At 41.1% G+C, this 27,500-nt stretch overlaps 1 protein-coding gene across 1 annotated transcript in view; it reads right to left on the bottom strand.

Moving 5' to 3' along the window:
• galnt14 (UDP-N-acetyl-alpha-D-galactosamine:polypeptide N-acetylgalactosaminyltransferase 14 (GalNAc-T14)) overlaps positions 1–27,500 on the bottom strand; it is a 250,690-nt gene that overhangs the window by 42,133 nt on the left and 181,057 nt on the right. The window contains exons 7-9 of the mRNA XM_030047809.1: positions 19,544–19,665; positions 9,035–9,122; positions 4,875–4,959 (exon numbers count right to left, since the gene is read on the bottom strand). Of these exons, the coding sequence (XP_029903669.1) occupies positions 4,875–4,959; positions 9,035–9,122; positions 19,544–19,665 (295 nt within the window). The remainder of the gene's footprint in view (positions 1–4,874; positions 4,960–9,034; positions 9,123–19,543; positions 19,666–27,500) is intronic.

Genomic DNA, 27,500 nt, shown 5'->3' with positions numbered 1-27,500 from the left:
GTGTGCGCACGTGTGTGTGCGTGTGTGTGTGTGAGCATGATAACTCAGTGTTCCCAGACGCACATGGGTGACTCAGACAGCCTACATATGTGACATCACACACACACACACACACACTGATGCACACACATTCAGGTGGAAACAGGCAGGCGTTGGATCCTTCACTCTGCACACACACACACACACACACACACACACACACACGACCATCTGTGCATGTTTAGCATGTTGCCTCTTGCTAAAAAAAAAACGTCAAACGTTCAGGAGCAGCTCGGGGATCTGAGCGTTCTCGCTCCCCATTGAAAATAAATGGACGAAGCGGCTGTGATGTCATCTTGTGGTCGTCACCGTCTTGTAACGGAGCCGTGAGATTATTTTGGGCTCAGGAAGTAAAAATCGGAGAATTTTGAGAATTTTTGGCTCTTGCATGGACATGAATCATCGGCACCAACAAATAATATCGGCGTTGAAATAATTCAGCTTCACTGAAAAAAAAAAATACAAAAGGTTTTATATTTGCTACATAAAATCAAAACTCAACTACGAGTCCCACAGCCACTGACGCCGGAAGAGGGGGGGCTAGTGAGCCAGTGGTCCCCCACTTTTTAAATCAAGAACCACAGCAAATGGCCCAAATACCCACAAATGCCCCTATATTACAACACTTACGGTAAAAAGATGTTTCTTTCATTCACTCCCATCCACACTGAGACAAATTCCTGTATATTGCAACATTTACGGTAAAATTAAGTGGTAACACTTTACAATAAGAGTACAACAATTAACGTTAGTTAGCGTTAGTTAATGCTGTAATGGTTAATTAACTGTTAGTTAATGATTATTATGGCATTTACTAATGTTAATAATATCTACAATAACATGCAATTTTGCATGTTTTTTTTTTTTTTTTTACAGCGCATTGTGTTCTGCGTCCTGATTGGCTAAGGGACGGTAGACCATTGTCAATCAATCTCCTCCGTGCCGTGTCTCCTGTACAGTACAGAATGCGTTCATTCTCTAATACTGGACTTATTTTTCTACGAAGGTTTGAACTTTGAGAGTTTAAACAAGAGAGAAAAGTAAGAAAATGTTAATGCCTGTCTGAGAAAAGTGTATAAAGTGTGTAGTGAGGAGTTTTACAGCCTTAAAACATCTAGAATAATTGTAAAAAAATAAAGCTGACTACTTCGTGGATTTTGCCTATTGCGGGTTATTTTTAGAACGTAACTCCCGCGATAAACGAGGGACCACTGTACATGATTCTTAGACACATTAGTTAACGGTTAGTTACCCGTTACTTAATGTTTATTACCTGTTACTTAATGTTTATTACAGCATTAACTAACGCTAACTGTTGTACTCTTATTGTGAAGTGCTACCTATTAAGTTTCAGTCTGTGGTCCATACAGGTAAAATAAAGCAGGCGAGAGCGAGTCGACACACCTGAATTACTTGTTCATGTGGAAGTTCACGTGATTTATTAATTCTTCATATCACAGTGACAGGCATTTCCTTTTTGAGTAAATTTAATCCACGTGTTGCCGACGTTTATTTGGGTTATTTTAGGCCGTGAATGACATACAAATGCCTCCACCTCCAAATGAATCAGGCGCCACCGCCCACAGTGCATCGCTCCAGGAAGCAGCCAATCACAGAGCTTCACTGAAGGCCTCAGCAAAACACCACAAGACTGAGAGTAAAAACATCCCCAGGAAGAGCCGCGTGGGAATCGACTGAAACGATTAAGACGATCTGTTCATCAACTAATTGATTAATCGACTAATTATTTCAGTTTCAGTGCTCTGCCACGTCTTCCTGCTTTTTCTTTCTTTCTTTCTTTCTTTCTTTCTCTTTGTGCCGGCCGGTGTTTGTGAAGCAGCTGATGTCAAGACGTTGAGCCTTTTAGCTTTGAGACGACTTCACACGCTCGGTTTGGACAGTCTTACATCATTATTTCAACAACCGTGCTGCACAGCTTTGTTCCTGCTGTTCTGCCTGCTAGAAAAAACTAAAGTATCATTTAAAAAAAAAATACTATAAAACTACAATAACAAATTAAATTATAGATCAGTGCTTAGGATTTAAGAGGTGTATTTTGTAAATTTCACTGCGTTTTGAAGAGCAGAGCATCCAATGTGCAGCCAAAGAGTAGAAAAAAATGATTTGAGACTGCAAAAATATTATAACAAAGAGTTTTTATGGCCCATAAAAAAAACCTCTTCTCCTCCTCCTTGTTCTTCCTTTTGTCTTCTTCTCTTCCTCCTCCTCCTCTTCTTTTTCTTGTATTGGCGGGTGCTGTTTAATTGAATGGCTTCTCATCACCAGATGTTCCAGCTGATGTTCTACACCCTGCCACCTGCTTTACCTGAGGGGAATGCAGTCTTCATGTAGCCTTGTGTTTTAAAAAATAATATATATTTATTTTTAGAAAGGTTAAAACATATGTGAGATTTATGGGGGAGAAAGAAAGGAACAAAAAAAAAGAGAATGCAGGAGCGTCGACTGCCGTGTTTTTTTTGTCTCCGAAAACTCAACTTTTGGAAAATGCTCTGCTGAATTTAAATTTTTTAGTCTCTGGCAGGACTTTGCTTTTCTTTGAAACACTGAGTCGTGTTAAGACTTGAATAAACGTTAATTAATTTTAAATCTGTCTTTCCAAATAGTAGTTTGTAAACTGAACTTGTTATTGACAGGAGGGTCGATTTATGTAAAGTTAATTAAAATGTAGCGCTTGGGACACAGACATTAAGGCAACAAAACTTTTAGAGAAAGTTATGCAGCTTAATTTATTCAGCAGGTGTTGCAGCCTGGACTCAGTTTATTAAAGTTCATTCACATGTGTGATTAGGTTCATTTTACTAAGAAAACTTGGTAACACTTTACAATAACAGTACAACAATTAACGTTAGTTAATGCCGCAATGGTTAATTAATTGTTAGTTAATGATTATTAAGGCATTTACTAATGTTAATAATATCTACAATAACCCTTAAATAACATATAAATTAATACTTTAGCATGAACAGCATTAGTAAATGATTCTTAGACACATTAGTTAACAGTTAGTTAACTTTTACTTAATGTTTATTACCTGTTACTTCATGTTTATTACCTGTTACTTAATGTTTATTACAGCATTAACTAACACTAATTGTTGTACTCTTATTGTAAAGTGTTACCAAAAACTTGTGTATTGGTCGCTACAAGAAACCTGAAATCATTTTAATTAAGTTCAGCATCGCGTGCAAATGAGTTACCTTAGCCAAGAAAATTAAGTTTGTCTAACTAAGTTTTACCAGTTGAGTTAATTAAGTGCTAGTTAAGTCTACTTGATTTTGTGGGGTTCATGTTAAGTTCTGTTACAGTGTTCGTTCTGCTTTAACCCTATAAAGCCTGAACTATGAAAGAATTGGCAGAAAATTCCAATTTTTTTTAAATTGAACCCTTTATTTAGTCCTATAACAATATATATATATATATAACAAAAAAAATATGTTATTAGGCCTACACGACCTTTCTGGTGTATGATATATGATATGTACTTGAAGTGCCAATGGTATGGTCCAGGGTGAACAGGGGAAGTGTTCAAAGGTATACAACAGTATTTTGGTCAAGTATTGATTAAACTGAAAACGAAAAACGGAATTGAAAACGTGTATCATATATGATACAAATGGCTTTATAGGGTTAAAAAGCCTTGAGGTGGACTCAACTCCAAAAGTCCAGTACAACCACTTACCCAACTCTTCTGGTAAAGTGGGATTTCCAAACGTTAGAGAAAGGAGTCGCTCCTCACAGAGAGCGGGACGCCGACCTCACACTGAGCAGCTCGACTTCCTCTGTCCAAATAAACCCCTCCGCCTCGTTTTTGTCTTTCCACTTCTTTTTCCCTGCAGCTCTGGACACTATTAACCTTTTTTTTTTTTTAAAGGGGTTTGCTCTTGAACTTGCGGCTGCCTCTGTGCTGTCAACAAGCCGCTGCAGTCGCTCCTCTAACAGATAAAGTTACGTATTCAAAAGATAAAAAATAAGACATGGCCTTAACTTGAACACATTGTGTGAGTGGCCCGGTCTTCACCATAGTAACGGCGGCGGAGGCTCACCTGAGGCGCCGAGGCGTTCAGCGTCATTTGACAAACTGAACCGACAGAAGAAAAAAAATGATTAGCGAGGAAGTGCAAACACTGAGAGGCGACGGCCACAACATAACCCTGCAGGCGCTGAGTGACACGGCGCTTATTGTTAAAAATGAAAAACAACAGCCGCTCGGTATTACTCACACACGCCTCAGCCATAAATAAATAAACTCATAAAATGCACAAATCTGTTTTTGAAAACTCAGATAGTGTCAGTGAAAACAGGCTATACTGTTCTACACAACGGAAACCACACACACACACACACACACACACACACACACTCGGACTGCATACGGTAGCAATTTAAAACTTTCCCCTCAAGTTTGGAAGTTGGATGTAAAAATCCGAGTTAACCACCCACATCCAAACTTTTTTTTTTTTTTTTTTTTTTTTTTTTTTTTTTTTTTTTTTTTTGAGGAAAATGCGAAGGAAACTTGGCGAGGGACCACAAGGGAAAACTTTTCCGGTTACAAGCCTAAGTTTACTTTTTCCCAGTTTTCCAGCGCATCACTGCAACCTGAAACACTCCTCCTCCTCCTCCTCCTCCTCCTCCTCCTCCTCCTCCTCCTCCTCTTCCTCCTTTTCTGCTTCCTCCTTTGTTCCTTTCCTTCCTTCCTCTCCCATTTTCTCCTCTCATATTTTTTCTGCTTGTCTGCACTTACTTAATGGGCTCCAGGGGTCAGTATGTGTGTGTGTGTGTGCGTGTGCGTGTGTGTGTGTGTGTGTGTGTGTTACTTGATGGGCTGAGTTGGGTCCGCTCGGCGAGCCCTCTGCTCCGGAGACAACTGCTCCCACTTAAAATGCAGACTCCAGTCAAAACCTGAGAGAGAGAGAGAGACACACACACACACACACACACACACACACACACACACACAATGTGTTTATTACAATGGGCTGATAACTGATTGCCTGATTTAATAATTTAATGACACACAGCATCTTCATGTTTAGTGTCAGTCGTGTTGATTTGGGCCAAGAAAGAAGTGCCGAACTTTCCACGCCCCCTTGGTCAAAAGTGGGCGTGGCAGTGGGCGTGGCAGTGGGCGTGGCAGTGGGCGTGGCTCATAACCTCTGAGGGGATTCACACTTTATCACAAAATTTGGATCAGGTCAATTTTTTGAGTCACAGTCCAAAGACGACCTGACCCGACCGCTTTGTATTGATTTATTCATTCATTCATTTATTTCATTCATTTTCCAAACCTTTATCTATCTATCTATCTATCTATCTATCTATTTATCTATGTATTTATTTATTCATTCATTCATTCATTCATTCATTTATTTATTTAATTATGCTCCTTGGAATAAGGTTAGAAGGACTAAAAAAAACAGAGTAAAACTCCTTGGAACGAACTGAAACGCTGAATTGAATTGAAATAAAATGTAGAATAGAATAAAATAAATGGAATGAAATGTGTAGAATGGATATTTGTTGTAGGATGAATCAAACAAGATACATACGCAGAAATATATAGATATAATTAAGAGTTGGAACATGTAATGAACATTAATCAATATGTAATTTAGTAACACTAGCTCCATTAATACTGTGTGTGTGTGTGTGCGTGTGTGTGTGTGCGTGTGTGTGTGTGTGTGTTTGCTGAGTTGGCACACAAAATGTGATCATTCCTCAAGTCTGAGTCCAGCTACCACTAAGTGTGTGTGTGTGTGTGTGTGTGTGTGTGCTGACATCGCATTGCAGTGGCTGTAGGAGTTGCTTCCACAGCACAGCACTCCCGTCCCCCGTGTGTGTGTGTGTGTGTGTGTGTGTGTGTGTGTGTGTGTGTGTGTGCGCGGGTTGCAACATGTGTCTCCATGGATGTGTTTTTCAATGTGTGTGTGTGTGTGTGTGTGTGTGCGTGTCCAGATCAATGAAAGTCCATCTCAAAGCCATCTTTTCTGTGTTATGAGCGATGGCTGCATCAATAATTAAAACGTCCTTTGTGAGAGAACCACAACTATCACCATTGATTCATGTGTGTGCATGTGTGTGTGTGAGCGTGTGTGTGTGTGTGTGTGTGTGTGTGTGTGTGTAAGAGAGAGACAGAGAGAGAGAGGGAGAGAGAAAGAGACACGGACAAGGCAATTATCAGCATTGATTGGAGAATCGCTGTTACCAAGAAAACAAGATTGGAGTAAGACAGAGTAATGGAGGGAGAGAGAGAGAGAGAGAGAGAGAGAGAGAGAGAGAGAGAGAGAGAGAGAGAGAGAGAGGGAGAGAGAGAGAGAGAGAGGCTTTCCAGAGGCTCTGAGCTCCAGACAAAGCCGGCGTGGGAAGTGGGCCGACAGAGGAGTGTTTTTGTTGCTGTGTTCTCACCAAACTGTGTGTTCTGTCACGCCGTCACACACACACACACACACACACACAGCGTCACGGCGCTGATGTGACGAGCCGATCGGCTGATTGACGGGAAACCAATTATAATTCTGATAACTGATCAATGGTCTCAGTCGTTTATCCAGCAGGAATACAAACCGGCGTCCGATTGCGGCGTCGCTACGATCGCCGAGATGCAGAGATTGTCTTTTTTCTTTTTCATATCTTTATAAAATTAATAGTGTCGCTACTACGGAGGAAGTCGATCACAGACATCAGCGTGGGCTCGGCTCTCGTCCAATCAGACTCTGGCTTTATTTACACACTTCATCAATTAATCAGCCAATTAAGAAAATAACAGATTAACTGACAGTGAAAATAGGTGGTGGATGCCTAACCCTAACCCTGACACTGTCACACATCCTCCTCCTGCGTTTTAAAGGAGGGACTAAAGATTCGCCTCATCTCCCTCCACCTCTGTTAGTGATTTACTACATTTCCCAGAATGCCCTTTGACAACCAGCAGAGAACAAGGCTGAACACACGCACAGGCGGGAACAGCAGAGAAAACTTGTTCAAGAGGAAAACGTCGACAGAAAGTGTTTCCATTTACACACATAAATAAAATGTGCATGGAAAATACAGTTTCAAAGCAAAATTGTTGCATTGTTCAGCTTTAACTTTAACTTTAGCAGGATGAGAAGAGTCCTTCATTTTTTGACTGACAAGCTGAATAATGTGACACCGACTGGCAACCCACTCGCCACAGTAAAATGTTGCTGTTTTGTGTTTCTGCAAACCAGCAAATACGTTGAAATGTCAAGATTTCTGAACCAAAAACATGTCGCATATCAACGTTTAGACTGGATGAGGCGGAGCCGGCGTCAACGTCACGTGACCTTTAAACTTTAAGATGACCTCGTTAGCTAGTTTAGACACTTTTCTTTGTTTCTTTAGCCGCCAAAACTGCCTGGTTAACCCTCCTTTTATATTTGGGGTCAAATTGATCCCAGTCAATGTTTAACGTCTCTAAATAAATGATTAACATCATTTTTTTTTTGCTTCATATTTAATGAGTGAATGAAATTCACATGATGATATGTTTTCAATGTCCTGTACACACTTTGTAACGCATCTGTTATAAATAACAAAAATCTGTACTTAGAAATAATATAAAGCCATTAAAACACCAAAAATTTATATTTCTTTCCAATTTTAGGTCAATCAGTGAGATTTTATGGTGATTTGCATATTTTTCCATAGTGGCATAATAGGAATACTGGATGTATAAGTGGTGGTGGGGTGGGGGGTGGGGGGGGGGGGGGGGGGGGGGGGGGGGGGGTTATGTTTCATTTAACCCTATAAAGCCATTTGTATCATATATGATACACATTTTCAGTTCCGTTTTTTGTTTTCAGTTTAATCAACACTTGACCAAAATACTGTTGTACACCTTTGAACACTTCCCCTGTTCACCCTGGACCATACCATTGGCACTTCAAGTACATATCATATATCATACACCAGAAAGGTCATGTAATAACATATTTTCTTCATTTATATATATATATATATATATTGTTATAGGACTAAATAAAGGGTTCAATTTAAAAAAAAATAGAATTTTCTGCCAATTCTTTCATAGTTCAGGCTTTATAGGGTTAAAGGGCTATTTAGGTCGTCAACAAAGAAACATAAAGTACCTGACACATAAACTTTGGTGACAATTTTAATTAATAATAATAATTTTGTGGAGGTTTAAACTGCTGGGGTCAAACTGAGCCCAAACATAAAAGATGTTCATAAATTTGAACAGAACAGGAGGGTTAAGGTTAGGAAAAGGTCATGGTTAATGTTAGGAAGCCTTTGGATGATGTTTGTGAATATCAGCCTCAGTCTGCAGAAACAAAGTCCTGCCTGTTGATTGAACCACCCAGAAGCCCACTTCGCTCCAAACACAGTGTTTCACACTTTACACTTCATCATGAAACCTGAAAACGCAGCATTTGAACTTATCCTTTGCAGAAACAGGAAATGCATATTTTTTCCTGGCGACTGGGCTGTGACTGTACAGTTAATCCACAAGGCTGCCTGAACCCTCCTGCTCGAAGCGTGCACGTTAGAAAGAGCTAAACACAAGGTGGAGGCGATGACGAGTCGGAGCAGTGGGTCGTAATCTGAGAGATTGGATCGTTAGCGGGACACTCAATCCCACTTTGTGATTTAGGCTGAGAAGAAGGGGGATAAAAAACTTTCCTGGTGCAGCTTTAAGAGGAGACATGCACTCTAAAAACAGCCCGCAGTGTTTTCTCGGGGGTTCTGCTTCGATCCAAAAGAAGCCGATAAGCACCCGAGGGCTCGCCGGAGGGAAAGTACCTCCAAAGAATTCCTTGAGAAACGCCTCGTCCGTTACACATTCATGTAGTCAGAGAGTCTGTGAGCTCTTGACGAAGGGGTTCTCCGTGAATCAGGAACCTTCCGGGGGTTTCTCTGCGGCCGTGACGAGAGGAAACCCTGAAGGTTCCTCAAAACACCTTTTTTTTTTTTTTAAAGAGTAAACGTGTCTCCATACCTCCGCGCAGGTCTGAGGAGGCAGCCACGTAGGCGAAGGTGTCCATGTTGATGATGTCGATGACCGGGCTCACCACACACGTCGGGTCCTGGACACACACACACACACACACACACACAAAGGTCACACTGAGGAAGGCCGCGGCAGTTTGAGACCAAAGACGAGACAAAAAATAGAGAAAAAGACAGAGCGAGATCCTGCAAAGAGACAAAAATGATAAAAGAGTGACAGAAATAAATGCAAGACATGAAGAGAAAATTTGACTTTCTATAGCTCAAATGTTGAATTTTCATTATCTAGAACAATTTATTAATGTTTTTTTTTCTTTACCAAAATTTAAAAAAAAAACCTTCAGATTCAGATTTCTTGTTAAAGTTGAATTATTCTGTTTCATTATACAAAGGAAAGCAATGCAAAATCAATACTACACTTTGTGAATACATTTTTTTGTTAACCAATCCATGACATTTCACTTTTTTTTTTTTTTTTTTTTATAAAATTTTCCAACATTCCATTAACTGAAATGGAGAAAAATTCCATGACTTTCCAGGATTTCCATGACCTGTGAAAACTCTGGTGTGTGTGTGTGTGTGTGTGTGTGTGTGTGTGTCTCCATGCATAGATGATCAAATTCTGCTGCAATAAAGAGGCGATCTATGGACCGTGGAGCATAAATGTGTGTGTATATGCACGAGCATGACTGTGTGTATATAAAATTCCATGTCTGTGTGTGTGTGTGTGTGTGTGTGTGTGTGTGTGAAACAGATTGTGTTCCAAGGTCATCAGTCCCCCCCCCCTCACGCGGAGCAGAGCTTTAGTCATTCAGCTGCGATCGTGCACGCGAGCACATTTACCGTGAGGTGAGCCCGACCTTGACTTCCATTCGCTTCATTTCAGCCTCATTTTATTCTCTTTATTGGCGCGAGCGGCGTTCGGCCGGCGCCGAGGAAACGCAGATTCCTCACACAAAGGAGAGGAATGAACGAGTGAATGAGGAGAGACGCACCGACACACAACATCACATGCAGCACAAGCTCACCTGCACGTTTCACTGCTGCTTTTCACTGATACTGATCATACCGATTAATTAGTAATGATTTTTGTTTTAATATAAGAATATTTGGAAGTGGGTGATACATATTCATCTCTTTGCTGTTGTATAGGTTTGTATATGTTTTTTTAAAAGGACAAAGTTCAAAAGATTAACTGTTTCTGTTCTGCAGTTGCTTTTGACAAGGCCGAGCAAAAATCGTGAACCCAAAAGCACGACTACAGACAAAAATTCAGAATAATAAACAGTCTTAAATGATGCAAAAGTAGCAACACAAAACTCACTCTCTAGGAGGATAATAACTGAACCAAAAATCACTCAGCGAGGAGGAATATCAGTAAAAAGTAACAACCAAGAATCAATGCAAAAGTATCCACTGAAATCACTCTGAAGCGAGGAGGAGCTAAACAAAGGCAGCAGTAAAACAAAGTAACAAATGAAAAATACAATAACAAAGCAAAAGGCAAGAACAGACTGTGAAAATCTTGACGTGAATGGTGTGGTTCTCCTGGCTAGACGGCACAAGACGAACTGGCACAGGACAAGGGGTGGAAACAATCAGGGCGGGGAAAACAATCAGACCAGGGGAACACACAAGAGGAGGGGCAAGTAACCAGAAACGAGAGGGAAGTAAAATTTCAAAATAAAACAGGAAATCACGAGACAGGACATAACACTTAACATTTTTTCTTTAGCATGACAGCTTTCTTTTTTTTCTTTTTCACCATTTTATAATATTGTTGTTGAAGCTAAAGTTGAAATTAGGTTTTTATTTCAGAAATAAGTCTTGTTTTTTTTTTTTTTTTGAGGTAACAAGGAGGCTTGTTGCTGCTACGTTCATGCCTGTACTTGATTATGCTGATGCCCTGTACATGCAGTGCTTAAATGCAGTCAACACAGTTTATCACGGTGCGCTGACTCGTCACTGCACTCTGTGTGATCGGGTTGGTTGGTCTGCATTGTCATGGGTACACCTGTATTTACAAGGCAATTCTTGGCCTTCTTCCGTCGTACCGTCCGTCTGTATCTACATTTCACAAAAAAGCACTGGGAAGTATTCTTTGAGGTGACAGGATATCTGACTGCTGTCTGTTCCTAAAGTTGGAACAGAAAAAGGTCAAATGGCTGCAAAATGATTTAAAACTTGAGCAGCGGGTCTCACTTGATGTTTTTGAATCCATGTCTGCTCATGTTTTTAATTTAGTGTACTTCCTTTTAACATAATTATCAAGTGGCTTGTGTGTAAAATGCATTTCTATTGTATGAATGTATTTTTGCTGTATGTGTTATGTTGTTTCTCTGCGTCAGTAACTTTGTGTTGTGGATGGCACGGCTGCCGAATCTCAATGGGACTTTTCCTGGCTAAATAAAGGGTAAATAAAATAAATTAATAAATTAATTAACAAATTAATTCTAGATAAAGTAATGACATGAAGTCAGAATAATCTGATGTTTTTTTGATGTTTTTTTTTTTTTTTTTTTTTTTTTACATGCATGGCAGGCTATTTCTCAACATTCCTCGAAATCTATGCCCGTGGTTAGCAGGACGTGTTGTTAGGAATCCCACTGGAGTTCTGGGCAAGTGATGCCCACATGCGCTGTGATTGGTCAGAAAAGCTGTCGGCCTGTTGCCCATTCGTTGAAACAGACAAGAAGAGCCCAGACCCAGCCAATCAGAACCCGAGCCTGAACCATGAGGGAGGATTTAGCTCAGAGGTCGGAGCTGGACTGGAGCTACGGTGGCCTGTGGCTGACAGAATCAGGAGTGTGAGTTTTTGGCTTAACTGAGATTCCAGCTGATTCACGGTTCAGTAGATGCTGATTCAATTTAAAGGCAGAATGACAAGGATTTTCCCTAAAGAAAAAAAAAGCTGGTCTGTAGCTCCCAGCCAATCACAGCGCAGCACAGTGCCAGATCAATAGCATGACATCACAGCAAACAGGAAACTATGAGATCATGGACCGAGAAAAAAAAAAAAAATCTAGTGAGGAGAAACGCTGAGTGGACAAAGCTCGTTCCACAAAAACAATGAGTCTGGGGTTGGCTTTCCTAGGATGGCAAGGGAATGTCTTACATTTCATTCCATTGCCATGCTAGGAAAAAAAAACTCAACTCTGACTGTTGTTTTTATAAATCCAACTCATTCGGCCTTTAAGAAAAATGTTACCCCAGCATTTTTGTTCAAATTTTTTTATCCATTGAACAAACACATGCGGAGAACGTTTTTGCACTGGAATGTGAATTAAAATCAAACACGCAACACAATTACTGAGACTTAATTGAATAAAAAAAGTTGTATATCATAGCATTTTTTCTTAGATGAACTCAACATCTCACAGATCAATGCACAGAAACAAGCAGGATAACTAATTAGAGCCTCATGTAGTTCTAAATGATAATCCCTACCACAGAGTTATGGGAATAATAATACTGCTTAATCATTTGTTTGACTTTTTTTTGGCCAAAGAACAAAACCTTTTCTCCTTTATTTTAGCTGGGAGAGTCTCAAAACTGAGCCTTGAATGTTTTCTTTCAAAACAGAGTACGGGCCAGAAATCATGCTTCGAAAACCTGAAATCTCAGTGATCAGTCGGCTATTGGCGCTGATCAATATCCTTATCAATCCCTTGCAGATATATTATTGTCACGTTGTGTTATGGAGCAGCAAAAACCTTCTGGGTTTATCATTTAACCCAAAACACAAACACAAACCATGAGCTCACTTTCAGATTTTTTTTTTTTTTTTTCTGGCAGGACATTCAGCCCTCACAGGGATAAAAGCACAAAAACACACACACACACACACACTCACACACACACACACACACTGAGAGTCACACAGCAGACGTTAGGTTCCTGTTAAATTATGGAGTGTCCCTCTATTAGTTTGGGGAGGCGGCTGGCTGCGCGGTGAGCCGGTGATATTACAGAGCAGGTGGGCCGGTTCGGCTCCATTACCTGCGGGGTCACAGGAAGGGGACGGGGGCCGACTTCCTCCATCGCCACGGCGACATTACAAAGCACCGCCGCCGCGTAATGGCTGTTAGGATAATGACACTGTGCAGCGCTCGGGGTGACGCATTCACCACATTACGGCTCTAATTGAAAGAGTGTCATTTCCAAATCGCTTGGGAGCTGTTTCTTAATTTCAGCCATTTTTTTCTTTTCTTTTTTTTTTTTTTTTTTTTTTTGCACCTGATTGGAAACGAGAGCTCACAATGGCCGAGGCGAGATGAAACCGAGCTGAGAATGCGCACTCCCCTGCATGCATTTAGCCTGCATCTGTATTACAAATACATACTCTTGTTAAGGCAGCACATTGACATGCATAGGATGATATGCGCAGAAGGTTGAGAACCCCATTTACATTTGGTCATTTAATGCATCTTCTCCCACACACCTGGGTTTTTATTCAGATGGGGTAAAATACGGGTCGAAATGCAGGTTTGACGCACGTGTGGGATCGATGTCATGCAGCTGTTAATGCATCCATCTCTGCAAGACAACCAAAACTCAAAATATAACTCCACGTGACCTCCACTCGTTCCAAAATGACTAATCCAGACAGAGCTGAAGCTTTGAGAGTTTCTGGCAGCTTCTGGCAGATGGTGGAAGGAGCGAGAGGCCGATGGGAAATTAAGGAAAAGACACCGGGGAGGCAGAGGGAGGGGGAGGTGGGGGAGGATAGGAAACATCAGGGCGTGAGGGAAATGTGGTCTTAATTTTGAGAGACAGCAGCGCTAACAACACGAGACACAGAGGGATACAGCGAGGGAGTGGCAACCAGCTCTTGTGTCGACCGCCGTTTCATGTTTACGGTTAATTACATGAAATATATCAACTACAGTGCAATGGAAAGGTTCAAAAACAGACATTAGAGCAGTGGTTCCCAACCTTTTTCTTGAGGGACCCATATTTTCATCATTGCCGACTTTGGCGACCCCCCTGCTTAAAATAAAAATAAACAATAGCAGTATGAGACAATGAATTCCTCATTCCTGAAATGAAATGGCGGACACTGAATAGATTATTTTCTCGTTTTCTTTAAACCTTTAGAATCGCAGGCAGCCTAACTTTTAATGAGAGATCTGAGACTGTATTTCCTGAGCCAGTTTTGGAATGTCTGGTGTGACTTTGGTAACAGCCAAACCAAAGTCACTGTGCACATCAAGCCTGTTATGTGCCTTTGTTTTGATGGTGAGCAGAGCGCTGAAAGCAGTCTCTTTCAGGTACGTTGTGGCAAACGGCAAGATAAATCTGGTGAGCGCGACTCTTGGTCACTTTCACGAGCCAGAAGCGCTTGTATCCATGTTCATCATTGGACCGCTTCAAGAGAGAATTGGACTTCGTGTCCATGAGCTCATCCTCGGCCTGAAGGTACTCCACATCCCCTTCTTTCACAAGAAATGGGTCCATCACCTATGCGTCTTTTGCGACATGTTCATTAACATCTGAGAAACCCAAGTGCATCTCCTCCTGAAGCTGATCCATGTGGCAGATGAACTGTCAGGCCATCGCGTTACATTTGTGGCCATATGCAATGTATTATTCTAACTAATTATTAAGCTTTTAACCCTATTTATTTTAAGTGTTTTTTTGTCACAAATAAATGAAATACTAACACATAACTAAAAAAAATATCACACCCCTCAAAATCAAGAGGGCTTTGCATTACAGCATAATTCCTTGCTGTCACCATCGTGCTGCAAGTCAACTCAGTCAGGATTGCTTTTTTTTTTTGGTTAATATGTTTTTTTCTAATGGGTGAAGCTGAATACAAGCAATGCCAAGGTTACTTCTGATTGGTGGAGCTCCTGACTTTCACTGCAAAATAGTAAAATAACACGGAGGAAACGAAGCATCACGTTAGTTCAGGCAGAGCATTGAGGTCTGCAAGGATCACAGCCAGAGATGGGATCAAGTCACCCATGTGCAAGTCTCAAGTAAGTCTCAAGTCTTAACCTTCAAGTCTCAAGTAAGTCTCAAGTCTTAACCTTCAAGTCTCAAGTAAGTTTCAAGTCTTAACCTTCAAGTCTCAAGTAAGTCTCAAGTCTTAACCTTCAAGTCTCAAGTAAGTTTCAAGTCTTAACCTTCAGGTCTCAAGTAAGTTCAAGTCTTAACCTTCAGGTCTCAAGTAAGTCTCAAGTCTTAACCTTCAGGTCTCAAGTAGGTTTCAAGTCTTAACCTTCAGGTCTCAAGTAAGTTCAAGTCTTAACCTTCAGGTCTCAAGTAGGTTTCAAGTCTTAACCTTCAGGTCTCAAGTAAGTTCAAGTCTTAACCTTCAGGTCTCAAGTAAGCCCCAAGTAATTTTTTCTTGGGCAAGTCAAGTCAAGTCCAAGTCAAGTCGCATTATTACAATCGTACCTGCAGAATAGGGTCTTAATAAAGAGATAATATAAGATATTAGTAAATGTCAAATAATATTATCGGCCAATTTAGTTAACCTGTTTAAAAATATATGGCTTTTTGCTTTATTGCTCTGTTTTATTGATCTGCTTTCCTAGCGTCAATCAGGCCCTGCATGTCATGCACTAACTCGCCAGTCGTCAGTAAGAGACTATAAATCACACGCAAACCATCTCATATCCATGCTTGTATCAAGCTAACGTTAGCTACGCTAACTATCGACTAACAGGGTAATAGGCCATTAGCTCATTTACAAGCACTTACTCGGCAGAACGGCTCTTCAAATGACGGACAAAGTTTGACGTTGTTGACGTTGTTTCTCCAAAACATAAGGTAGGTAGTAGAGAGGGCATGACTGATTGACAGGGTCGTCATCCAGTCATTACAACACCATTCCCAGCGTGCGCTCGTACACCGGGTAATATTACAGGCTTGAGATATTTATTTTATATTTTATATTTTATATTCAAACTGAAAACATGAAATGAAAAACAATCAAGTCATTCAAATCATCATGTCTCAAGTCGAGTCAAGTCCCAAGTCTTAAACTTCCAAGTCCAAGTCATGTCTCAAGTTTTTTAATTTTTGTCAAGTCAAGTCACGAGTCATTAACACAGCGACTCGAGTCGACTCGAGTCCAAGTCGCAATGACTCGAGTCCCCATCTCTGATCACAGCTGACTGTCAACCAGCTGATCAGCCTGATCACATTCATGCAAACGTTCAGATCTTTTGTCCTGTCGCTGCTGTTTTCATAACCATAACATGATTCAACTCAAGACGCGACCTCACAGATCTTATTTATTTACTTATTTATTCTTACTTATATTTTCTTTTATTCTTATTATCAACAGTGGTGTCCCATTTTTTACCTATATTATTTTTAATCCTGTTGCTGGTTTTAATTCTTGTGATGTTCTTAAATAGGTGAGGGTTGTGCAGTAGGTTTTGTTTATTATTTATTGGCGCTGCATATTGTCTCATGCCTCAGGATGCCGTGTCTCAGTATAGATATGTTGTTTGTCATGTGCCTGTACTGTGATGCGGCCTCGTTTTGCGATGCAGACCCTTTGCACTATTTTGCCCACAACGAATTTCCCCCAGGGGACAATAAAGTACATCTTAATCTTAATCTTAAAATCGTTTGCACGGCAGCGTTCACCTCAGGCGACGTCTGACTGCTAACAAACTACAGACAAAACTCGAGCCTTCCTTTATAGCTGCTCCTTGGATTATTTACAGCAGACAATGGGAAAGATTCATGAGCTGGATATAGGCTGGATTATGGCTGTGGTATAATGAGTAAAAAGACTGACATTTATTATTGAGAAAATGTTGCATTTTCTCTTTTTTCTCTTTCTAAATCCTCCTCTTCTGACATTTATATATTAAAAAAAAAAGACTTGGATGGCATGGCATTACTGCAGTGCAGACGGTGGTTTAATACTGTAGCTAAGAGTCATCTTGTATTTATGGCGTGTTGGAATAAAGGCCATCATTTCCACACACACACACACACACACACACACACACACACACATATCAATAAGGCAGACAATCATTTTTGAAGAGAATCGACCTTTACGCTGATCTGCCTGTCAGTGTGTTAAGCAGATCAATAGCTCATACATTTAAATCCAAATATATGACTATAGAGTGACTGGACTGACAGTGATGGATGACTCCCCGCTCACACACACACACACACACACACACACACACACAGGGATATGAATATGAATGAGCACTTATAAGGGCAGTGACAATCACACTCTGAAGTATTTACACATCGATCGTCGCTCTATGAAATGAGATCAAAGGCCTAAACTAATGTTTACGTGATGCATTAATTAATCTGACAACGCGAGGAGGCGACGGGAGAAAGGAGGCGCCGAGAGGAGTCGAGAAAACGAGAAAAAAAAAAAGCAGGTGAGAAGAGAGGAGACGAGGCGCGAGGTGAGGAGAAGAGACGGAGAGAGAAAAGGGAAGGGAGAGGAAAGACGTGTGAAGAAAAATTAGGGGAAAGGAGAGAAAAAGGGAGGGGAGGGGGAGGAGGTGTAAGGAGAAAAAAAAGAGGAGATGAGAAGCGAAGACAAGGTGAGAGGGGAGGGGAGGGAAGGGGAGGAGGAGACGACGTGAGGGGAGAGAGGAGACAAGGGGAGGGAACAGGAGGAAGGTGAACGGAGAAGGAAGGAGGAGAAAAAAGGAGGTGAGAGGAGGAAGGCAGACTGGAGATGAGAAGGTGAGGAGGTGAGAGGAGAGGTGGTGAGACTGAATATGAGGAGGTGAGGAGGAGGTCAGAAAATGTAAAGGAGATGAGAAGGGAGAAAGAGGAGGAGGTGAGAGAGGGAAATAGAAGAGAGGGAAGAATTTGAGGAGGTGAGGGAAGGAGAGAACAGAAGGAGGTGAGGGAAGGAGAGAAGAGAAGGAGGTGAGAGAAGGAGGGAGAAGAAGGTGAGGGAAGGAAAGAAGAGAAGGAGGTTAGGGAAGGAGAGAAGAGAAGGCGGTGAGGGAAGGAAAGAAGACAAGGAGGTGAGAGAAGGAGAGAAGAGAAGGAGGTGAGGGAAGGAAAGAAGACAAGGAGGTGAGGGAAAGAGAAGAGAAGGAGGTGAGGAAAGGAAAGAACAGAAGGCGATGAGGGAGGGAAAGAGGAGAAGGAGGTGAGAGGAGAGAGAAGAAGGTGAGGGAAGGAAAGAAGAGGGAGGAAAGAAGACAAGGAGGTGAGGGAAAGTACAAAGAAAGGAGGTGAGAGAAGGAGAGAGGAGAAGGAGATGAGGGAAGGAGAGAGGAGGAGGAGATGAGGGAAGGAGAGAGGAGAAGGAGATGAGGGAAGGAGAGAGGAGAAGGAGGTGAGGGGAGGAGAGAGGAGAAGGAGGTGAGGGGAGGAGAGAAGTGAAGGTGACAGGAGGTGAGAGGAGGTAAAAAGAGGCGAGAGGGTTGAAGGAGAGAGTGCAGCACTTATTTCTTGATGAGAGGCAATCACAGTTGCAGCTATTTTCTCCCAAGGCGTGCGCACACACACACACACACACACACACACACACACACACACACACACACTCCATATTCCTCCAGTGCAGTAAGTGCTCCCATATATCTGAAGTGGCCTTGCTCAAGTTATTCACATTCATGATTCCCATTCACACGTGCATGGACACATAAAACACACACACACACACACACACACACACACACACACACACACACACACACACACACACGTCTTCATCCGTCCATACACGTGCACACACTTCATCTCTTGAAGGATTTATGCACAGACTTCTGAAAAGCTGAGGAGAAAAAGGATTTGAAAGTGAGATTTTCAATGCCATCTCGCGCACACACACACACACACACACACACACACACACACACACACACACACACACACACTGATGCTACTATATAACCAATATTTATACTAGCATAATTTATAATGGCATACTATGATATGCTCTTAATATTGTCTATGCAATGATGTATGAACTCACATGAATCTACAAAATAAAAGTCCATCATCTCCAATCATCTGAATTTGTCATTTAATCCCATCTTCACCTCAAACAAGGTAAAAAAAAAAAAAAAAAAAAAAAACAGACAGTGGGATGAGATAATCCCACTTGTTTCCAATGCCAATCAACTTATTCCCATAATTTTCTTTAATCAAGTGTTATTTTCTTGATCCTTATGTGCTGATCTGCCTTATTCTGCCTCATCTCAACAGATTTATTTTTGTTTCCAGAAAGAAAAAAAAAAAATCCTGAAACACGTGAAACTGTGTCAGAAACAAGTGGGATTATCTCATCGCGCTGGCAGAGGTTTGTTTTTGTTGATCTTTGCTTGAAGAAAAACAATATTTCAGCCCTGCAGATGAGACTAAACGACCCGTGAAAATGACAGTTCGGTTTCCACGCGGTCGTATTTTCTGCACCGAGTCCTACGTGGGGTGATGGAGCGGCTGTGCTACGGCAGAAAATAGTTCCATCATCTCAGAGGCCGGGGCGCCGGAAACAATCAAAGAGAAACCAAAACCAAAGTGAGTAAGTGTTTACCTGCTTGATCCTCTGCAGGAGGGGGGGCAGCCAGTCCTTGTTGACCTCACAGTGACTGTCCAGGAAGGTGAGGACGCCCGCCCTCGACGCATCGGCCCCCCGGACCCTGGAGCGGATCAGACCTGACACACACACACACACACACACACAGAGAGAGAGAGAGAGAGAAACTAATGAGTGCTTTATTTCAGAGCTCTTCTTGTGTAGCATCACAGCAGGTGTGTGTCAGTAAGTAAAAAAATGTATTTATATAGCGCTTTTCACAGAGAGAACTCACAAAGTGCTTTACAAGTTAAAAATACAAACGCTCAAAGCTAATAAAACAATATACAAATGCGATTCAAAGAAATAAAAAATACAATAGACGGCAATAAAACAATATAAATATAAATATATATAACCAGTATAAAAAAAGTGATGCTAAGAAAATAAAAATGCAATAAAAAACAATAGAAACAATGTGCAAAGGCGATACAAGGAAATACAAATACAACAGTGGCGTAATCCCATGGGAAAGCCTGTCTAAATAGATGTGTTTTGAGCCGCTTCTTAAAAATGTTGACAGAGGTCACGGCTCTTAGGTGTGTGTGTGTGTGTGTGTGTGTGTGTGTGTGTGTGTGTGTGTGTTAGTTTCTGTTGTCAATTTTAGGTGTTGCAAATGGACTTTGTGATAGTGCTCATTTATTTTACATTTCAATTTAAGATATTTTTCATAACTGTGACTTGCACGGTCACGATTAAATAAATAACTATGATTATATTCATGACAATAAAAGTAAACAAGTCAACAGTGACCATAACTAGTGCACATCACCTGTTTTTTTGTTTGTTTGTTTGTTTTGTTTCGTTTTGTTTTGGTAGGAACCTGCTGCAAAACAGTGTTTAACCAAGTCAGGCCAGTTTTCTAACACATACAGTGGTGGAAAAAAGTTTTGGGACACCCCATGCATTTGTGAAATATTGCATTAAGAATCACTCTTAAGTCTTCAAGTGCAATTTCTTTTAGTCCAGTCACAGCCAAAATACTAAACAAATCCTAAAAAAGCCATTAAAAACTTCAAATTGATTGGTTCCATAAAAATAAATAAGAAATTTGGAGTATTGGGTCATTTTGGTACCAGTGATGAAGGTCGTTCTTTTTATTAAAAGACTCAATTTTTGTTGCCAAGCTTGGTGTCTATATAAAGGCAGCACATTTGAAAGATCTTCAGACACAAAAATGTCTAAAACAAGGAACCTAACACAGGAAACACGCCTGAAGAGAAAGATTACACTGTCAACAATTTAGTTTGGTTAGTTTTTCTTGAAAACAATAAACAAAAAAAATACAATTTGTATTTGTTTGTATCTGTCTAATGCAGCCACACCTTTTGAAACACAAAAGAGATTTTTCCACAAATATTTCATGAAAATATTTGAGATTGTGTAAAATTTTAAGGGTGTCCGAAAACTTTTTTCCACCACTGTATACCACTTCAGTGTTGTTGCTTTTGGCTTTTACCTGTATAATACACGAAATGAAGTTTTTTTTCTCTTTTATTTATGTATCAGTTCATTTGAATAGGAACGATGCAGATCACATAGCGACACTTTTCTGGGTTACAGCAGCGCATGAAGCTGATGTTCTGCATGCTGCTCGCTCTCAGCTCCCATCCCCAGTTAGGCTTTTTAAGAGCGGGCATCAATAATTAAGTGTACTGCTGGAGAAACATGTAAAAATAAATATTCAGACACATAAACACACACACACACACACACATACATACACAGACTCTCAGATCCTATATACAAGTGAACAAGGGGATGTAAACACATATCATAATATAGAAAAATTGAAATGCACTGATATGCTATGTAGGCTTCATTCATTTGTATGTGAGTACAGCTAGAAGAATAAATCAGGCCACAGAATCACATCATCCATCGAGACATGCCACACAGATGCACACACTCCAGGTATCCACTTGATGAGGTGCAGCTCTAGTTTGGGCACAGATTCCTCCAGAAAGCGAGGAAACGTTAAATAACGCCAAACGCCGACTTCAGGTAAAGAAACGGTGACTGAACTCCAGAGGAGAATATCTGCTAACGTGAGAAAATGGACGATAAAATGCTCCCCTTGATTAATAAATTCATTTCACACAAACAGGCATGTCTTCTCGATATCGCACCGGCATCACTGGTGTTTCCTTTGCTCCGCTCCACGCTTAAAACCCAGATAAAACCAGCTTGTCGGCACGGCAACGCGTCAGAGTCGACTTAAAATTATTTTAAATCCAGGCTGTACGTCGCTCTCCGCTACGCAGGGGCGGATCTAGACCAATATTCACGGGGTGGCAAGAGGGTGGCATGGAGACTTCAAGGGGTGGCAGAAATACATATGCTGATTTAATACCAAACAATCACATATATCAATATTTACTTGGAAACCCCCTAAATGAGGATATTTCAACTCAAAAACATTCCATTATTGTGGTACACGAGTAAAGCGTTGAATAGAAAACCAAAAGGTGGCATTAGAAATATATATTTTTTTTAATTTATTTCCAAATCTTCAGACATTTTTCCGCATACATGTTTTTTTTTTCATCAAACATGAGCTCATCACTTAGCCTCTACACGGGCCAAAGCATGGCTAAAATAGGTATATTATACAACAGTAACTCTCATTTGTATTAATTACTTTCATAAAGAATAGGGCTAAACAATCGTCTCCCAGTGGAGGGATGGGGAGTGTCATCTCTTGCTGCATTTACTTGCACTCGGACATTTGAGTTTTGTGCTTGTAAATTTCCGAACAGCCACAATTAACCCTATAAAGCCTGAACTATGAAAGAATTGGCAGAAAATTCCAATTTTTTGAAACTGAACTCTTTATTTAGTCCTATAACAAAATATATATATAAAAAAGAAAAATAAAAAAATATGTTATTACATGACCTTTCTGGTGTATGATATATGATATGTACTTGAAGTGCCAATGGTATGGTCCAGGGTGAACAGGGGAAGTGTTCAAAGGTATACAACAGTATTTTGGTCAAGTATTGATTAAACTGAAAACGAAAAATGGAATTGAAAATGTGTATCATATTTGATACTAATGGCTTTATAGGGTTAAAAAAAAATAAATAAATAAATAAACTGTCTGAAACTGGGGTGGCAGCTGGGGTGGCAGGGCATTTCTTAGCCACCCCGGTAGATCCGCCAATGCTGCTACAGGAATCGGTCAGAGTGCATGCAGCGTCAGACCAGATGCAAACAGTTCAGTTCAGTCTGGATATCAGGTGAGGTTCTCCCTCCACAGCGGCGAGCGAGGGAGGCAGGGTGGGCACTTTTAAATTCCTTAGCAGCGCCATATGCCGCACACTGAAGATGGAGGTCACAGCATTAACGAAGCCCACCGGAGGCCTCGCTTTCTGCGCCAGCTCTGAAAAATCTGGTGTGACTGGTGTGAGGCGGCGCTGCAGACTTTAGCAGAGCGGAGTGTCCTCGCCCCGCTCAGTCACAGCGAGCATCGCGGCTTTCCAGTCAATGCTGCGATGTCGCTGGAAGTGATTGATGCACACCATAAACATCAGCTGCAATGTCCAGACACCGGCCTCTGCCTTTGCTTTTGCAGCTCCGTTTATTACTCACAACTATTTACACAGATTCCTGCATGATCCAGGTAGAACATCATTTCCATGCAGCCAAGCAGCCGAACCAATCGACTGCTACAAACCCTGTGACTACTTCACTGACTAATAATTAATATCTGTACGACCTGACAGCAGTGTGTAAATATGGTGTACATAAGTATATTTTTACATATGCTTGACCTCTGTTTCTGTGTATCTTGTGGTCATATTCTTGCAGGATCATCACGCACGTAATGCTCCTATTTTTTACAGCTAGATTTAATGTACATTTTTGTATATGATGCACGCACTTTTTTTTGCTACAAATTTCTAATGCACATGTTTTTACATTTCTTATTTCTTTTCTATTTCTTATAATTTCACTTATGCTGGTAATACGTTCTTCTCTTGACAAAAAAGTATTTCTACACTGCAAAAACTCAAAATTTTACAAAGAATATTTGTCTTGTTTCAACTCAAAATGTCTTACTTCTAGTCAAAATATCTTTAAAAAATATCTAAAATATGTAAAATTTGCTTGTTTCATTGGCAAAATTTGCCAGTGGAACAAGTTAAAATTCACTTGAAACAAGTGAAAATTAGCTGGAAACAAGTTATTTCTTAGGTGATCGTGTCTTATTTTAAGTGTAATGAGATATTTTGACTAGAAATAAGGCAAATATTCTTGGTAAGATTTTGAGTTTTTGCAGTGTGATTCTGATTCTGATTTGGACTCTGAATTCTTCACCTGTCATGCAACACACCTGGCAGCACTAGCCTTCATGCAGTAAATGCAGTTCCAATACAGGTAACTGCCACCTAGTGTACAAAAAGAGCACTGCAGCACAATGAACAAAAAAAACCCCAAAAATTTAAAGGCAAATAAATGCATGAATGAATGGATAAACGGTTATTACAGTGTGATATGGCAGCACCCCGCCCTTGAGAGGGGACAGTGGGAGAGATTGGTGCACACAGCCTCCAGGATCATCGGCTGTGACCTTCCCTCTGTCTCCTCCGATTATGCCAGACGTCTCAGACGCGAGGCGCTGAAGGTGACGGCGGACTCCTCTCACCCTGCCGGCTCCCTCTTCAAAGCCCCGGCCCTCGGGAAAGACGTGCACAGGACGTCTCGCCTCAGGAACGGCACAGATCCTGCAGCTGTTCGATACTTGAACTCTGACGCACGAGCGCTGGTTGTCTCGGGGCAACAAGCTCTTTAAAAGTAGGTCGGTAACAGCACAAGGCAACAAGCACCTTAAAATTCACGGAGCGATGAAATTATACAGGAAATTATCTCATATCATCTGTTTGAATGTAAGAAAGTGATTACTGTTTGTCTACTTATCTACTTGTCTGTGTTTTTTTTTTTTTTTTGCATTTTCCTTAAGACACAGACAAAAAAAAAAAAAAAAAAAAAAACATTTTGAGTGAAATACCCCTTTTTCCAGCTTCCCCAGACTGAGACAAGATGTTGGATACCGTTTTCACCTCAGTGTGTCCAGTGGTTTGGTTCAAATGGGTAGCATTTTGTGTTAGCTTAGCATAAAGACTGGAAGCCTATGGGAGTCGTTAGCCTAGCTCTGTCAAAGTGAAAAAATCAACCTTACAGCCGCTCTGAGGCTTTCTGATTTCCACAGTGGATCATGTGGATTTTTTTTTTTAAGAAAATGAGAGTGTTTTCAGGAGAAGTTAGACGGTGAGACTGTAACCACTGAACACATTTATCCCTCCGTCTATCACGGTGATCTATCTGAAGGTCGAAGAAGATCCAGCACAAATGAACTTCTCCTAAATTAAATTCTCCTTTTTAATTCCAAGATGTGTATTTCAAAAGCACATAACACACCGTGTAAATAAGACCACTTCAGAGCTGCTGCAAGGTTTATGTTTTCACTTTGACGGAGCTAGGCTAACAACTCCCATAGACTTCAAGTCTTTATGCTAAGCTAACATGAAATGCAACCCACAGGAAGTGAACCACTGGACGTACAGAGGTGAGAATGGTGACCAACATCTGGTCTCACTCCGGGGAAAGTCAGAGAAAAATGTTTTTTTGCCCAAAACATCGGAGGATTCCTATGACACAGCGATAAAATATTGACTCTTGAATCAAAACAAAGCGCCGTCACGTCAAAATAAGCACGAGGTCAAACACAAAGTCACCTGGGATCTCAAACAACACGGGCCGCATCGCTGCAGCGCCTCCAGCTGACGGAGGAGGAACTGGATCCACTGTCTGTCTCGAATGTGTGTGTGTGTGTGTGTGTGTGTGTGTCAGTGGCGGTTCTGCCCATGTTGCCACCCTGGGCGAAATTACTGCCTTGTGCCCTTCTGAACTTCCCAGGCGGTAACGGCCGCTACCGGTGCACAAATACCTTAAACCTTACCTTAAATAAAATAAATCTCCCCCTACCCATCCTTAAAATGCTAAATAAAATAAAAAATAAAATAAAATAAATTCCCTACCTATTCATGCCCTTAAATGAAAAGGAACCGGAACCCAAGGTATTTTTTTGTTTAGCCTAAAAAAGCCACCGGCCACCATCAGGTGAGCCGGCTGGCAGGCGGGCTGGCCACGCCCACCCGGTCAGGTCTGCCGGATCTGACAGGTGAGTGGCGCACACAGACTGCCATCCTTTCATTATAAATCAACTTTTGTTCATACGCGGCTGCAGCAGCACAACAGACAATGACACAGACAACATGGTTGATTATTGACTGTGCAATGCGGCCATTCGCCGGTAATCGCGGCATCAGGCGAGCCTACCTACTGGTTTATATGCAAGTACATGTGTATTTGCTTAGACCATCAATATTTTTTTTCAGGGCATTTTCAATGGAAAAAATATCGTCTTATATTCAGATCAATACGGTAATAGAAAACTGCTTTGCAGCGCTGATGACTTTTTTTTTTTTTTTTTTGCGCTCGTGCCGCCCCCCATGTGACATGAAAAAATTCCGCCCCGGGCGGCTGCCTGCTTTGCCCCTGCCTAAAACTGCTACTGGTGTGTGTGTTTTCTTGCTTGGTCAGTGTGAAGAGCTGAATTCTCCCTCAGAGCGACTGAACGTGGTGGAGTTTCTCTGAGCAGCTGTCATGGGGAGGCTCTCATGCCGGGGCACAGAGATGGCACGTCTGCGGCTCCCACGCGTCTCGCCGCCACCCAGAGAGCACGAACCGAGCCTCGTTACCGAGCCTCGTTACCGAGCCTCGTTACAGCGTCTGCAGACGGGCGCAGAGACGCAGAAAAAAAAAAAAAAAAAAACCTGAGGTCATTTTCACACCTCCAGGCTTTGGCACCATATTCCTGGCACATCACTTTTTTCAGCTTTTGATGAGACAGAGCTGAACCTTCCACTGCAAAGCGATATTTCTGTCTTTGGTTGGAAAACATATATATATTCAGTGCTGGAAATATGGAAGCCCTGAGATTTTAGCTGGCTGACAGACTACAGGGCACCTCATTAAATCTGCATACTGTCGACCAACAGCTAGACCTGAACTCTCTCTAAATCTGGCTCTAAATCTGAATTTGTCAACATTTCCACCGTGCTGACAGATATATTATCGTATATTTACCCGTTCTTTGTCAAATATACAAGAGCTTCTCCGTGTTTTAAGGACTGAGAGCAGGTTTAGGGACCCAACACTGGATTGAGGGCTGCCCAAGAAATAAATGAAAATACACAAAATATACAAAATAATTCCCAAATTCCTCATCGCCATGCAACCATTCCTAATTTGACAGCTTAGCATAAGGGGTGCAGTTTCAAAAGCAAAGTGGTGTGTGATGGCGGTTGGTTTAAAACTGGATTGGGACTTAAAGGTGAAAACAAACCGAGTGTGGGTTGTTGGGAAATCTTCTAAATTATTTCCCTGCTTTGTGTCGCCGCTCAAAAATGATGTTGTTTTCCAGTCTGTAGCTACTTTATTCATTCTGGAGCAGCGCGCTTCAAAAGGGAAGGAGTTAGTGGACCAGACTTGGTGGAGGTGTTGCACCGACACGGAGGAGGGAATATGACGACATGGGTACAAATCCAATCTGATCATTTTAATAAAAACCTGCAGCAGAGAGACGACAGTCTGTACTGATTAGATAACATTTAACCCTCTGACGCCTGGATGGACATCTACACCAAAAATTATTACAAAATGTATCAAAAAGAAAAAAAAAAAACTAGGGAAAAAATGTTCAGAAAACTATTTTTTATAATTATCTAAATATTATATTCAAAAATATTTAGCAGGAAAAAAGAATATTTTCTTATTTTGTGAATTCTCAGGTCAAATTTTTTTTTTTAATTTTCACATTTAAAAAAAAAAATGAATTCATTAATAC

Source organism: Myripristis murdjan, chromosome 24 (genome assembly GCF_902150065.1).
Source record: "Myripristis murdjan chromosome 24, fMyrMur1.1, whole genome shotgun sequence".
Classification (NCBI taxonomy): domain Eukaryota; kingdom Metazoa; phylum Chordata; class Actinopteri; order Holocentriformes; family Holocentridae; genus Myripristis; species Myripristis murdjan.
This window is presented reverse-complemented; position numbering and strand designations above follow the sequence as displayed.